Source organism: Spermophilus citellus, assembly GCF_964194105.1.
Source record: "Spermophilus citellus genome assembly, chromosome: 15".
Taxonomy (NCBI): domain Eukaryota; kingdom Metazoa; phylum Chordata; class Mammalia; order Rodentia; family Sciuridae; genus Spermophilus; species Spermophilus citellus.
The window spans coordinates 40,481,640-40,498,301 of NC_138195.1; the positions used below are offsets into that span (position 1 = coordinate 40,481,640).

The following is a 16,662-nucleotide window of genomic DNA, read 5'->3' on the forward strand; positions in this document are numbered from 1 at the left end:
CACTACATATTGTACACGTGTATTAAATTATTACTCTGTACCACATAAATATGTACAATTACACAACTAATTAAACAATATTTTAGTTTTTCTCTTTCTTGTTAGCTGACAGTAATTCCTTAGTAGTGAATTATACCTGGTATATGCACAATGAATACATGCACGAGGAAGTAAGGTAGGAGGGAAGAATGAAGAAAGAGGGAGCCAGGCAAGCATAATTAGAAGCCTCAAATAATCAGATTCCATTTCATTCTCTCTGCATATGAGCTTTATAAGTCATACAAAATAAAACTATTATTTATCTAATAATATATGTATATATCATACTATAATATAATATGTATTTATGTATTTCAAGTTCATACTAGATTGAATTGGAAATTACTTAGAATTTAGCCATCTGATACTCCAGTAAAAAGCAGACTAAACAGCATCATAGAAATCCTTTAAAATTTTGAACTACTAGATTGAACAAACTAGATAGCAAGCAACTAATGCCCCAGCAGAGTTTTTTCATAATATGCATTATCCACTGAAAATGGCCTTGTTTTCATCATTATCTTCCACAATCAAAATCAGTTATTATTTAATGCCTAAAATTTATATGTCAATCTTTAAAAAAAAATCAGAACACTTTCATTGACAATCTCCCAAGATGGCCACTATGAAAACATAACCTGTTTATTTATTAGCAAGTTTGATTCTTCAGAACCCTATTTGTTCAGAACAGAAGTAATTCATTTGAAACTACTATACCATAGAGAGTCACCCATAATTCTTCATTAGTCAGTGACTATTTCCTTCAGCTTGGTGTAAAATGTCAAAGCTATATGGAAGTGAAATAGTACCTTTGCTTCCTCTCTTACAATCTGAATAATGTTAAAAACAATGGCATAATTTAATGAAGCTATATTATATAAGTACCTACTGTAAGGTTGTCTGGTCAAATTAAAGAATACCAACATAAGAAAAAAACTTCCAAGTGACACAAGTATTTGAACTTCAAAAATTGTGTATTCCAAAATATACAGAAGAAAAAGGATAGGAAGAATTTAGTGTGTTAAAAGTTATTAGTATATGTAAGTCTGTGTAATGAACTGTAAGGTTTCACCAATTCCAACAATATTTAGTCTGTCTTTTAAAAGTGAATACAATAAAATTCTAAAATAAGAAAAAAAAGGGCATATGTGGGCTTTAGTCATTTATTCAGTCTTAGGCATTTTGACTTTAGTAGAATACAACTTGCTTTCAACTATAAGTGCTACATACTGGCTGAATATTTGGCATCTGAAATACTTGGGATTAGAAGTGTGTCAAGTTTTGGAGACTTATTTATATAGTTTTTTTTTTAAGTTTTGGAATATTGGTTGAACGTGCATAATCTCAAAATCTGAAAACAAAATGCCCTAAAATCCAAAACTTATTAAAGTATCAAATCTACTTTTGGATTTTTAAGGATGCTCAATTTGTACTAAAACATGAGATTAATAAAATTTGTATAATTCTTGAAGCCAAGATAATAAATGATATGTATGATTCAAGGACTTTAAAAAATATTTTCTCTGCTATTATCAGTTTTTGTTTTTCATATATTATATATACAAATAATAAGGAATATGGAATTATATGAAATAATATGGAATAAGTGCAAAGCCAAAAAGAGAAGTGTTTTTCTGAGGAGAAATTAATATTTATTATGAAGCTGAATTAAATATATAGGCTTCAAAGTAATGTTATACCCCAGTCTAAATATTAATTGAATATCTCAATAAATTAACTAATGGAACTGACAGATTTTCCAATTAAAGTTATTCAGAAGGTAACTTAAATGATGTAGCTGATACTTAGAAAACTGAAAAAGAGCCATAAGACATCTAATGAAAGGAAATCAAAGTGTTTAGAAACACCAGTCTCCATAAGAATGATATACTTTCTTTGTTATATATTTTCACTTTAGTATTCACTAATTAGTATTTGTCTTTTAGTTTTACATATAATGTTATAATATATTGTTAACCCAGGAAACTTAACATAATAAAATTTTTAAATGTCTTTATTTTTGGAAAGCAAAAATAAGCAATCTAAATTGTCAAGGAAAAAACACTGTTTGGTTATTAACTGCCAATTAAAATTAACAGTATTTTTGAAATGAAAAAGCTGATTCAAAAAATCATTTGAAAACATTTAAAGTGAAAAGAAATCTCCCCTAAAAGAAGTTAAGCTTCCTTAGAATTAATTGTCCACTTTATAAATTATTAATTCTTGATAACATTATTGATACTTGTATATTAATGTTAATAAGTTGTATATTAATAATGTTATAAAATGAAAAATAACCCAGATACAATTTAAGGAAAATATACAATAGAATAAAAATCCATCTTTGCTCTAATTAATGTTTGAATGGCAAGGCGCAATGGTCATGGATTTCACAATTTCCATTTGTAAATAATTCACCTGGTTAGCAATCTGCCGAGCGAGGACATCCATCCTCGATCCTGATTCTGATATCATTTTAGCTGCATATATCACCTCAGTTGTATGTTTTAGTGGGCCTTTGCCTCTGAAAATAAAAGAATGCTTGTTAGTTTGAGTGGTTCATAAAACAATGGATCTATATTTATATTGATAGATAAACATCTATATTTGCATATATAAAAGATTTGCATCCCAGTGTACTGGCAATTAGTTTTACATACATTTAATTTTTTCTAAAAAAAAAAAAAAGATTTATTGTGTTAAGATTCAGAAAATGCTACAGAGAAGATGGATTTCATTGCATCTTCATTTCCAGGTGTTTATTATAGTAAATAGCAGCTTAGAGATGCTCTTGGATATCTCTGAGATGCCTAAAGACAAAGGTATTTTCCTGATTCTAGCAACAAAAATTATACATTATATACATTTATACATTTAAAACTGTATTTTATCAACAAGGTTACTTCTAATTTTTTTTCATTTTCATCCTTATTTTACAGTTTTTTTTTAGTTATTGGTATTAGGTTTTTATCATATTATCTTTTCTCCATATTACTTCAAACACAGAAAGTCCAAGCCTGACAAATGTATAATCTGGGACATTTAACACAGGAGCATAAATCAAATTCTTCCCCCAGTTGACCCTGCAGTTGTCCTTCCAGCTTTAAAGAGAAGATATCCTAAACCTTACCTAAGTAAATCCACTTACTGTAGCATCACTTCAAAGGAAAATGCTGATAGCATTGCTGCAATGAGTGGAAATTTTCTCCCAGACAAAAATGAATTTAGGTTTGAGAACAATTCAACAGAAGTACTTAAAAGAGGTACCCTCTGTTCATCTTAAATAATGATCCAGCCTTGTTTTGAAGAAATATATGTTATAAAATTAGCTGTCACACAGTTGCCCACCCATGTTCACAGTTTGTGCTAGTCAAGAGAACCATCCAGGTGGCCCAGTTGTCTTTATAAGATTTTGACATGTATTTGATCTTGTTTTGCCTACCTCACAGTTTTGTCATTTTAATACCATGATGTGAGCATTAAAAAAAAAAGGCAGGGGATAGGAATTGAATTTTAAAAAATATAATAGGGAGTCTAACTTCAGAATGCCCCAGAAAGTCAATAGTATCTGTAAGAACACCATGTATGTATTCTTCCTTACATGTTTTGTTTTGGTTTGATTTTTGGTTTTTGTACAGGGGCACTTAACAACTGAGCCACGTCTCCAACCCTTTCTTTGTATTTTATTTAGAGACAGGGTCTCACTGAGTTGCTTAGGGCCTTGCTAAGTTGCTGAGGCTGGTTTTGATCTCACAGTCCTCCTGCCTCAACCTCCTGAGCCCCTGGGATTACAGGCATATGCTACATGTACATAAGGCACATGGGATATTGTTGTCTCTATCTAATCTTCTTTAATCAAGTCTCTTGCTTTTAATCAATCTCTTCTTTCTAAAGTATAAGAAAAAATAAATATATCATAGTAGTTGAATAAATCTGGATTCATATTATCTTGAACTGTTTCCCAAAACAGACTACTTCCTACTATGTATAAATCAAGAAAGATCAATAATTCCTCTGTGCCTCAGTTTCTTCAGTGATAACAGTAGCACCGACCACATATGGACATTCTAAGGACTATATGAGTTTATATGAGCTTATTTCTATACAGTGCTCTGAATGTTGTTGCTTTAAACAAAGCAAGTATTCACATATATAAGTTACAGCTATTCTTACTTGAAGACAATTTTGGTTCAAAATGCCCTGGAATACAGGCTGGATTGTTTTCAGGATTTTGCAGGCAGGGAAAGAGGGAAAAAGGGCACTTACTACATTTTTGGAGCAACTTTCTATTTGTTTCTTCAGTGATTGACCATTTTGATATGAGAGCTGCATTTCTGCAGAGGAAAATCGGTACATGGCTTTGGCAAATTACTGTGAAAGGGCAGTCAGATACCTTCATATCTAGATCATTTTACTTGGATCTCCACTCTTCAAAGATGTGAGGGATGTGCAAGTAGACTGGAAGATGAAAGTGAGATTTTTTTGTTCTATTTCCTCTTCCCAGAAAAAAAGATGAACGGTTATCAGAATTAATGAAGCTGTTGCGTCCAATTAAAACTACTTTTTTCCCTATTTCCTAACCTCCTTGTTGTTACTACATGAACTTTCAAAGATTTGCTTACTGGTTTTCTGTTATTTTCCCCTAGCAGAGAAGGGGACCCTGGAGGAATGGTTCATTTAAGCAATGGTCTCAATGCTTTAGGGGAAGGAGGGATAATAAGGAAGGTGGAAGAGAACAATAAACTGGTCAGAATTAGAAAAAGATTTTATGAATTCAAAATACAGTGGAGTTACAAGAGAAGGGGAGTGAAAATAATCTTTGTCTATGTGTTATTTACACCTTGGACTGACACCTTAATGTTAAATCTGACCTATCTGTTATTAAAGGAATATCTTTGTTCACTAAGAAGGGTAGAGCTATGTAGTGATAAAAGAGGAGAAAATGGATGGCACTAGAGCAGATTATGCTTAGTGAAGCTAGCCAATCCCTAAAAAACAAATACCAAATGTCTTCTTTGATATAATGAGAGCAACTAAGAGCAGAACAGTGAGGCTGAGCAGGAAGAAAAGACTAGCATTAAACAGAGACATGAGGCGGGAGGGAAAGGGAGAAAAAAAAAAAGGGAAATCACATGGAAATGGAGGGAGACCCTCATTGTAATACAAAATTATATATAAGAGTTTACGAGGGGAAGGGGATAACAAACATGGAGGGAAATGAATTTCAATAGATGGGGTAGAGAGAGAAGATGGGAGGGAAGGGGAGGGGGGATTTTAGAGGATAGTAAAGGTAGCAGAATACAACAGTCACTAATATGGCAGTATGTAAAAATGTGATGTGTAGCCGATGTGATTCTGCAATCTGTATTTGGGGTAAAAATGGGAGTTCATAACCCAATTGATTCTAATCTATGAAATATGATGTGTCATGAGTTTTGTAATGTTGTGAACATCCAATAAAAAAAAACAAAAAAAAAAAAACAAAAAAAAAAAAACAAATACTGTATAGTAAACAATTACAAAAATATTGTCTCCTAGAACACATACTGTATTTATATTCATGCAGAATAAGAATAGGTTAAGGGGCTGGGGATGTGGCTCAAGCGGTAGCGCGCTCGCCTGGCATGCGTGCGGCCCGGGTTCGATCCTCAGCACCACATACCAACAAAGATGTTGTGTCCGCCGAGAACTGAAAATAAATATTAAAAATTCAAAAAAAAAAAAAAAAAAAGAGGAGATTCATGCAGCTAAGTGGTCAGAGAATTCTGCACCTGAAAACCTGAACACCCAAAAGCTTGTGCCAGAAAGGTCCCCTTCCATTATGTTTGCATCCTTTCTGTGGTGCCTCTCAAAGATATTACAGACAAGTTTCCTTGTGAAAATAGAAGAGTGTATGTAACACAATGAGAATCTGGCCTTAGAGATGGTTATCATCACACTTCTCTGAATCTGCTGACATAGGTTGCTTTGAAATTTTTTTTTAAAAAAAGTCAACATTAATCATTACGATATTGGAGTTGCTCTTATCAAATTTACTTTACGCATCAGGGAGGAATAGAAGTTATGTACAGGGTTATGTTCAAGAAAGGCATTGCATTTCATTATTTCTATGCATCTCTGGAGAAAGTTAAACTTAAATAAAGCTGCCTAAGCTCCCAAAAGGCAATGCATCAATTTTCAAGGTCTCAAACAATGGACAAAGGTTGTTACTAAGGAGAGCAGCTAAAGATCTCGTAGCTTACACCATAGACAAAGACTTAGATCTAAGGAATGCAGCTAATGTACCCTTTCCCTCAAAATAATATATTTCCTGTATAAAAACACTAAGCTGATAAAAGAGAAATCACCTCTAACTTTAAACACAAATCTTGTTATGAGCCCGCTATCATAAAAATAACGATAAGGGTTAGAAATTAAAAGCAATGATCATACACTATGACAGACCACAATCATTCCCTTTCCCACATTTTTAATTAAATGTATTGCTTGGCAAGCTTCCTACTGAGTGCCAAACAAAATCCACATTTTACAAATGATTCCATAGCATGCCAAGCTTCCAGAGGAAGCCATAATTACTGAAACCATGATAAATTTTTAACATTCTCTGCCTGAAATGTGCTGTGTAATGAAAACTTTTTTAAATTGGGAAATACATTCAAAGGTTGTTTGCTGCCTTCATTTTCATAATAGGGTCCCAGGATTTCTTTTCAACAAACTGTGCCTTAAGTCATGAAGTTGGATCCTACAGAGAAAGATGCCCAAAGGAGGAAGGAGGAAGATTGAAATATTTGAAAATATTTAAAGAAACCAGAGGCCAGAAATTTTTAATGAACTGAGGTTATAAAATAATAATCTATCTCCTAAAAAGGAGGGCAGACGGAGGTCTGAGGTGGAGGGCTGGCCCAGTGACAACTGTATTAGGTGATGCATGTTTGTTTAGCCAGGCCTCACTGCATACATATTGCACAACATCCTGCGGCATAGAGTAAATGTATACAATTTTATCTGTGCTAATTTAAAACTAAAAAGTAATTTAAAAAATTAAGAGTTAGAAGGTGTAATGGAAACCCTGCAATAATCCAAAGATGAAGACACCATGGGTATTTCAATTAGGTGAGTGAAAGGGACACCTCTGAAATGTAATTTCTTGGTTTAACATAAACCTATTTGCTATTTCTGACATGTCCCATCCTTGACTCTCTTCCCATTTCTGGCTTTCGATTCCTCCCTTCTTTAAGCACAAGCAATTAGAAGATGGTGCAGATGACCAATTTACTGGGATTCAGATTTAAGAACCAAAAAACACCAAATGGTTTCATATATTTATTTTGTCTTTTTGGCAACAGAGGATAAACAAAATGATTTGGTAACTTCTGCTACTGATTGAAAATGAAACAGAAAGCTCAATTATATTGTCTGCATTTGTTAACTCTTAAATCTTTGATAACAATACTATTCTCCTTTTTAACCAAAAATTTTTACCTTAATCTTCACCTGTTCTAGGCAAGCATTCTACCACTGAGCCACAGCCCCAGGCCTACCTTAATCTTCTTTTCCTTTGGTTCTTATATTTATTTTGAATAAGTCCCATGATATCACAGTTCACTTAATAGATGAAAACAATGATGCTGTACATTTCTTCCATAATACTATTTAACACATTTATCATTTTCTACATGTTAGTTTCCATTCACACACTATCAGTATAATCACCCTCTGAATTTAGAATTGTTATTATCTTTATTTTGCAGATGAGGAAACTGAGGAGAAGTTAAACATATCTTGACCAAGTCACACAGCTTATAAGTATTGGAGATGGGACTTAGGCAGTTTGGCCTAAGAGTCTGCTTTTAAAAGCTGTGCTATACTGCCTCCCATAAAACACACTAAGTTAAAATTAAAATACCAGAAGTTCTGTTTAGCCATTGATGAGAGTTACCATTTTCAATAGAGAGCAAAGATGAAGGTTATACTCAGGCACTGGTTATCTGGGAGATCCACCAACAGTGACTCGCTCACACCCAGAAACCTCAAGGAATACTGCCTAAATCTGTGTCCCAGAAAAATGAGAAAAAAATATCCTATATGGCATAGACTTGGCAGGGTCATGGTAAATGGTTAAAGGGCTCCAGAAGCCTACTGCCTAGAGTTTCTTGAGATAGTATTGCTTTCTTTTTTTACCCTAATTACCTTTCCTTCTTCTTCCCACATCCTAAACATTACCTTCTCCAACTTAGACATCACATGTGCCATGCTAGAAGGAAAACTGCATTTCAATGTTTATTTATGATGTATCAAATAAATTTTTTATCTGAAAATCCTAACTTTAGACATAGTTTTGTTTTGTTTTGCTTGCTTATTTATAGCATTCAAATTGATGCTGCAATAGAATAAAATGTATAGGAATTTGGGACATACATTTAACTTGCATTCTAGTAATTTTACTTATTAGCAAATTAGTCTTAAGTAAATAATGACTTTTGCTGGTCTGAGCTTGTTCTCTCTCCATTAAAATAATGATTGTCATATTTTTCACATGGTAAGGAACATAAAATCAAATGTATTACAAAATATTTGTCATATAGTAGGTGCTTATCACATGCAAATTTTCCTTTCCTTTCTCCATTTACAATTAATGACATCTTATAAAAATTACCCTTTGATTTCTTTATTTAAATATCATAGTACTTGCCAGATATCAACTGAATTCACTTCATTAAGTTCTTTTTTATATCTGCTGACAATATTGTTCTGTATAGCCTTGTCCATAATATCCTTTCACCAAGAAAAAATAACTAAAATATATACCCACATAAACTCTGTGTGTGTATGTCTGTGGTATTGTTATTGTTGTTCAAGGTTATTGTTTAACTTTTTATACAGTTTATTTCCACTTAGTGATGGATCTCTATGGTAGTGTAACTTCCCAGGATTAATGATTTAGTTCTATAAGGGAACCACCAGAATTCCCTTACTTGTAATTCTGTGTTAGATAAAAAAGAAAAAAATGAAATTATCATGAAAACAACTCAAATGCTGAGATGAAGAGAGATACCACACTCAAACAAGGACACAATGTTTCTCTACTATTCAGACATAAAACTTGAATTAGGCAACTTTCTTCCTCTAATGTTACTTTCCCTTTAAAGTGTCATTCTCAAGTTTTGAAGACTCTATAAAAGTCCTTGGTAAATCAGCTAGTGAATAATCAGCTAACAATCATCTGGAGTAATTAGAATCCTAAGGAACCTTTGGGATTCAAGTCTCAAAATGATGTTGCTCCATGAGAGAGTAAAAATATGTCTGAAAAAATTATGCATATATTATACAATTATAGATATATTTGTCATTTCTTCTTTTCTTGTTCTATATTATTCAGAACATCAAAATATGTAAAAGAACATCAAAATGTCTTAGTGGCCTCAAACAGTCAAGTTGATTTTTCTCTCAAATCATAGTGAAGGTGGCTTGTGGAGTAGTAAGCTATATACCACACAGTTGTTCAAGGACCCCAGTGCTAGCCCCTAAAGATCCAGGACTCTCCTCTGCAGGGAACCATTGTAGCCAGGCATCCAACACCTGGAAAGAATGAGATTAGAGGATCTCACAGGAGGCTTTAGGGACAGGATGAGAATTGGTACATAGCACTCACATCCACTTTCCAGAATACAGTCAAGGACTCATGTACCTGCAGAGAAGGCTTGGGAATGGATCAAAATTGGGCCCAGGAAGGAGAAGGGTTTCGTGAACTCATGACATATTCCCAGGGGTGCTGATATCCAGTACAGTATATTTTCCATTTCAGCAAAAAAGGGTTGTGAAATTTTGGATGTCACCAAGTAGAGTGGAAATTTGGGAAAGAACCATGGTCCTTCACCAATACAATTGAAATTATAAGACATATACTCTGCCTGGGCACAAGGCCAATTCTATTTCTTATTTTGAAATTGTCACAATATAGAGACCATTATTAACAACAAAAATTACAAAGGTTCTGCTTTGTGCATGATAATGAAAGTCTGTCTTATTCATCATTGTATTTGTTTATGAAACAAGGATGAGACTTATTTTAGAGAAATTTTAGAAATATGTCTAGGAGAATACTTAGAGTTACTATTGTTATTACTGCTGATGTTAATGTTATGATTGTGTGGTAGTGGTTTTGTGTTTGTGTGTATGTATGGGTAGGGAGTAGGGATTCTCTACCTCATATCTACGAACTAGTTTTCCAATAAGGTGTAAGCCATAAATCTTTTCTTCTGTTCTTTTTTTTTTTTTTCTTTTTTTTTTTGCAGGAGGTCAGGTTACCAGGGATTGAACTCAGGGTCACTCCATCACTGAGCCACATCCCAGTCCTATTTTGTATTTTATTTAGAGATAGGATCTCACTGAGTTGCTTAGAGCCTCGCTTTTGCTGAGGCTGGCTTTCAACTTGTGATCCTCCTGACTCAACCTCCTAAGAGCTGGAATTATAGGTGAACACTAGTGTGCCTGGCCTGTTCTTCAACTTTTAGATTCTTCAAATTCCTCTTAACCTCTTATTATAATTATCAAATCCATGATAGACTACAAAATCCAGAGAAGGAAAACACCTACAGTAGGAAACAAGTAGGATTAGAATAAAGAATTTCTTTATCAAAGTTTGCTTGTTTTTAATTTGGAGGCAAAATAGAGGTCAACAAGACAGATATTTTGTCTTTTGTAAAACCCACTATTTCAGTTCTTCCTAACTAAATATTTTACCATTTTCTGTTAATTTTGTACTGAAATTATACATTATAACAGGTTTTGTCCTGTGATTTTCCTCTTCCAGGAACTGTTATGATTGATGAACTGTCTCACTCCACTTGGTTCTCACACCCCACCCTGCTGCAGAGTGGTGCAGTGGTTTTGCAGTGTGCACATTTAGGAGTTGGCATTCATGTCGTAGAACTTCTATCATTGTGCATATATCATCTTGTGTTGCCTTGCATGCTCACTCTGTGCCTGATGTTTACTCTTTTCATCCTATTAACCAGGAAATAGAATCTTAGAAGTTCAAAATTCCTTAATTTTTCCCAAGGTATAGAAATACAGGTTAGTTTAAGTTGAATAACAAAGAGTTTAAGTCAGTACATTTGGAGCCAATTAAAAATAAATTACATGGTCTTGGTGTATCATCATAGGGTTTTCAGTGGTCATCTTAAAGCATTAAAATTCAATCAATACCTCTGAATCAGTGGACTATTTCACATGTTGCAATGGAACAATCCTCTCTCTCTCTCTCTCTCTCTCTCTCTCTCTCTCTCTCTCTCTCCCTCTCACACACACACACACACACACACACACACACACACACACACACAACTAGAGATCCCCAGCCACTGTTTTGAATGAAGTCCTATTAAAGCATCCTTCATTGCTACTGGAACTAATCTCAAGGGGCATTGAAAAACAAACAAGAAAAACAAACAAACAAACTAAAAACCTCTTCTTTCTCTTCTTTGGTTGAATTTCTCTTATCAATGATCTCACATTTATCTTTTTCTTCTCCTTTTTCTTCCATTCTACTTGGGTCTATAAGTAAATACATCTGGGAATTATTATCCCCAATGAACTTTTAGTTCATTGAGAAATGTAATCTAGTGATGGGGATCTGGGGTTGACCATATGTAGTTTAATAGAATGAACAATGAAGCCATTAATGGTTTTGTGACCCTTAACACAGGTGAAAACTGTGGCTTCTAAGCAGAACTTCTTTCCTAATGCCAGTCTATTTGTTGAATGATTAATAAGTTATTTTACTACCATATCTAAAGGTCGTAGCCATATAAGAAAAATTGCCACTCTCCTCTCCTCTTCCAATGCTGAGAAAAATCATATATCGATCTAAAGAGAAAATTGGAGTTGGTAGCTTTCTGCATCCCAATTCTTACTGCTTCCTCTACAACCTACAACAGGCATCATTGTTGTATCAGTTATTCTTATCCTTCTTCCCAGTGTAAGACTTATGTTTTTGTTTCTATCCAAAATAACCTGTAATGCAACACAGGCGTATTTACTGCAACTTAAGTTCCATGTGTATAATGGAGTCATATTAAGTGTTGAGAGCCACAGCCAAAGGGGCCCCAGCAAACTTCCAGCTGCCAGCTGATTGGCTCCTCTGCGTGTTGCTCATTGGGCTGTTTGCCCGCCCTTTCAGACCACGGAGCTGCTTATTGGGGGACTTTTTTTGGCTCCACCCATGCGACCCAGCCAATCGGTCTCAAGAGCAGGAAGAGTGGGAGGGTTGAGAGGCTTGTGGGAAGCCGGTGGTGGCAGTTGGGCTCTGAGGGAATTCCTGAAGAGCTCTTGTGGTGCTGAGTGTGTGTTCTAAAAATAAAGTTCGTTTCTGCTTGATAAGTGGCTCGGTGAATTGTGCCCAGCCAGACTGCGGCAATTAAGTTAGGAAACTGTGTGGTCAGAATGGAGCCATTTTTTAAAATTCCCCAATAGGTATCCAATCATAACTATAACCCCTTTTCATATCCATACAAATTTAGGTGTGGCTTTTTAATTGTTTTTTTTTTTAAATTGATTTTATTTCTTTAAATACATGACAGCAGAATGCATTACAATTCTTATTACACATATGGAGCACAATTTTTCATATCTTTGTATATAAAATATTTTCACGCCAATTCGTGTCTTTATACATGTACTTTTTTTCATTACAATTCTTATTACACATATATACCACAATTTTTTATATCTCTGTATATTAAGTAGATTATACCCAATTTATGTTTTTATACATGTATTTGGATAATGATGTCCAACACACTCCACATACTTGCTAATCACCTGCCTCCTCTTTTTCCCTCCCTCCCCTCTTCCCTATCTAGAATTCATCTATTTCTCCCATAGTTCCCCTCCCTACCGCAATATGAGTCAGCCTCTTCATATCAGAGAAAACATTTGGCATTTGTTTTTTGTTTTGGGGGGGATTGCCTGATTTCACTTAGCATTATCTTCTCCAACTCCATCCATTTACCTGCAAATGCCATGATTTTATTCTCTTATGTTGCTGAGTAAAATTCCATTATGTATATATATACCACATTATTTTTTATCTATTCATCCACTGAAGGGCATCTAGGTTGGCTCCACAGTTAAGCTATTGTGAATTGTGCTGCTATAAACATTGATGTGGCTGTGTCCCTGTAGTTTGCTGTTTTTAAGTCCTTTGGGTATGGGATAGCTGGGTCAAATGGTGGTTCCATTCCCAGATTTCCAAGGAATCGCCATACTGCTTTTCATATTGGCTGTACCAATTTGCAGTCCTACCAGTAATGTATGAGTGTATCTTTTTCCCCATATCCTCACCAATACTTATTGTTGTTTGTCTTCATAATAGCTGCCATTCTGACTGGAGTGAGATGATCTTACAGTAGTTTTGATTTGCATTTCTCTGATTGCAAGAGGTGATAAGCATTTTTTTCATACATTTGTTGATTGATTGTATATCCATCCAAATTTTGAAGTAGCTAATCTAATAGATTGAATCCACAAACTCTTCCTATCAGAGGAAGGGGCAGTGTTTTGTTGGGGATAAATATTGGGGGACTGCCCTCCCAAGTGGGCCTTCTTGCTAGATTCCCTTTTGGGGAGCACTCTTCTACAATTTTGCCATGCCGACCCACTTCCGAGCATGTGTTTGATTTATCCTGGAACCTTGGTATTTCCAACACTATAAGTCTTGTAATTAATTTGTTATTGTTACTGTAACAAATCTCTAACAACTTAGTGGCTTAAAACAACACAAATTTATTGTTTTACCATTCTGTACCATAAATCCAAAATAAATTTCACTAGGCTAAAGTTGCAGCATCAGCAAGACTTGCTCCAGGAAATTTCAATTAGAGAATCTGCTCATTTGCCTTTTTTTTTTTTTTCAAGCATCTAGTGGCTGCCTGCTTTCCTTAGCTTGTGATTTCTTCTTCCATCTTCAAAGCATGTCACCACTATCATGCTTCTGTCATCTCACTGGTGGCCTGTTTTTTGTTCTCCTACTCCCTCTTGTGAAGACCCTTGCTGTATTGAAGACATCCAGATAATTCAGAATAATCTCTTAAGTCTCAAAATCCTTAACATAATCTCATCTGCAAAGTCCTTTATTCCATATAACACTCACAGTTTGGAGGAGGAGATGGATGACTTGGGGATAATTATTCACCCTGCTACAGTTCCCCCAAATCACTACCAAGATGCCAGAGTTGCCTCCTATGAGGAAAGCTATTGGTTCCATGAATTTAGATCAAATCAGCTAGAACAAATTGAGAGTACTATAGAATTTGCTTCTCCAATCGCTATTCTTTCTTTCTTTCCTTTTTTTTTTTTTAAAAACATGACCAATATCATTCCAATTGCCAGTGAAAAGGTCCAGTTCTTGGTTCTTAATTGTTTGCTAGCTACATGCTCCTTTACTTATAATTCATCCTCAAGGGGGTAACCTAGAAAATATGGAGAACTGTGGAAATCAGAGTTGCCTGGGGAGAAACTCTGTGTGCTTGGTGTTTTTCCTCTTTTTACCGTTTATACCATACTTTAAATTTAACCTGCCTTTCTGCTCTTCCGGTGCTACACATTAAACACACTTGGACTGAAAGCACTTTGTACCCTGAGAAGTGACAAGAAGAAAGGAGGAATCTTATTCTGGGGGAAATGGAGAAAATTTTTAGGTTTTATTTATTGGGAACCAGGGATTGAACCCACTGAGGTACATCCCCAGCCCTTTTAAAAAATATTTTAAGACAGAGCCTTGCTACATTGCTGAGGCTGGTTTTGAACTTGTGAACCTCCTGCCTCAGCCTCTTGAGTTGCTGGGATTACAGACCTGTGCCACTGTACCCAGCTTCAGGTGATGATTATATGTATTCATTTCCTCTTTGAGATCCACATAATTTGAAAACTCTAGAATTTGTTTTCATAAGATAATAAGAAGCTATACCCATTTCATATTTGAAAGGGTTACTTAGGGGTAACATTATTGTTAAAAATCACAAGTTATTGGTTATAAAAATTGTGAAATATGATATAAACTTCTCAGTAGTGACATTCCAGGTTCATATGAGTATACTGAAAATTGACAAGAAGGTCATTTTTATCTTCCCTCATACATGCAAAAGTTGTCCCCCTGTTATGACCTCTTCCTACATCTCTCCAAGAGATTGTAAGTCATTATTCATCCACACCTTTTCAAGCCATAATGGAAAATCTGTACTCAGCATCAACATTTGAAAACATGTCTTTTCTTACCCTCTACACATTACTTCTCTGAGTGTGTACATTAATCAAAGCCAGTGTACTGTAAATACAATCACACTCTCTGACTGTGGGAGTCCCTCTTTTTCCTGTTGGTAGTGGCCTCAGCATTAATCATGTGCACAATCTCTTACAGAGCCTGGGCATTTTTTTCCAGCTTCCCCTTAAACCACTGTGATATACTGGCTGTCCTTGCTCCTTTAATATCAGACCAAATTATAGGGTGTTTAAGTCAGTTTTTGAGCTCCTGTGATTAAAAGACCCAACCAGAACAATTGTAGAGGAGGAAAAGTTTATTTGGGGGCTCACGGTTTAAGAGGTCTTAGTCCACAGAAGGCCAACCCCACTCCTCAGGCTCGAGGTGAGGCAAAACATCATGGTGGGAGAATGTGGTAGAGGGACCCTGCTCATATGATGATCAGGCATCAGAGACTGAGAGAGGTCCCCACTCACCAGATATAAATATATAACTCAAAGCCATGCTCCAATTCCCACCACCTCCATTCATACCCTACCACTTCAGTTACCACCCAGTTAATCCCTATCAGGGGATCAATTCACTGATTGGGCTGAGACTCTTACAAAACCCAATCATTACTCCTCTGAACCTTCTTGCATTGTTTCACACGTGAGCTTTTGGGGGATACCTCATATCCAAACCATAACACAAGGGTTCAGAAGATAGTCATTTTACATTTGGAAAATAATATAATTTGGTTATTATTATTTAGCATTTGACCATGCCAAAGCCCACCAACTCACTTCTTACCCTGCTCATGATTCAATGTTATCCTAAGATCCAGATGAAGAAACAGATGGAGGTAAAAAGAACACTACCTTCGTCAAGACCTATCATAGTTAATGGACTGGGTATAGGACTATTCAGTGATCTGACTTGCCTCCAGTTGCAGGCCTTGTTGTTTCTGAGATGACAAGAATAAACCAGCTGATCTTTGGCATGCCCTCCTTTCCCTAGTCTAGTCGGTACAATGACAGTTTATTAAATTCTAGGACACTATAAAGTCTAATCTCAATTTTCAGCTTGGAAGTAACTTAAAACATACTGTTTTATGCAGCTAGTTTTCACATTAAGGTGTGATTACTGCTGCTCTCAATCAATTTACATATTTTATTATCATATTATGAAGTTACCCAAAGTCAATTTCTAAAGGGCAGGAATTTAAAATTTGAAATATTCAGCTTTCATTGAAACACACACATATTACTATTACTAATACTACTATTACTACTACTGTGATGGATGACAAAACCAAAGTTCACTGTAAAATAAAATTATAAAAACATTATGATGGGAAACCTATGCCTGGGTAAAGGGTTAAT

General features: G+C 35.1%; 1 protein-coding gene across 4 annotated transcripts in view; it reads right to left on the reverse strand.

The window, feature by feature from the left end:
• Positions 1-16,662, reverse strand: part of CTNNA3 (catenin alpha 3) — a 1,724,633-nt gene that overhangs the window by 63,892 nt on the left and 1,644,079 nt on the right. For all 4 annotated transcript variants that reach the window (XM_081267908.1, XM_081267907.1, XM_081267910.1 and 1 more), the window contains exon 16: positions 2,458-2,563. In XM_081267908.1, coding sequence (XP_081124034.1) covers positions 2,458-2,563 — 106 coding nt within the window. The remainder of the gene's footprint in view (positions 1-2,457; positions 2,564-16,662) is intronic.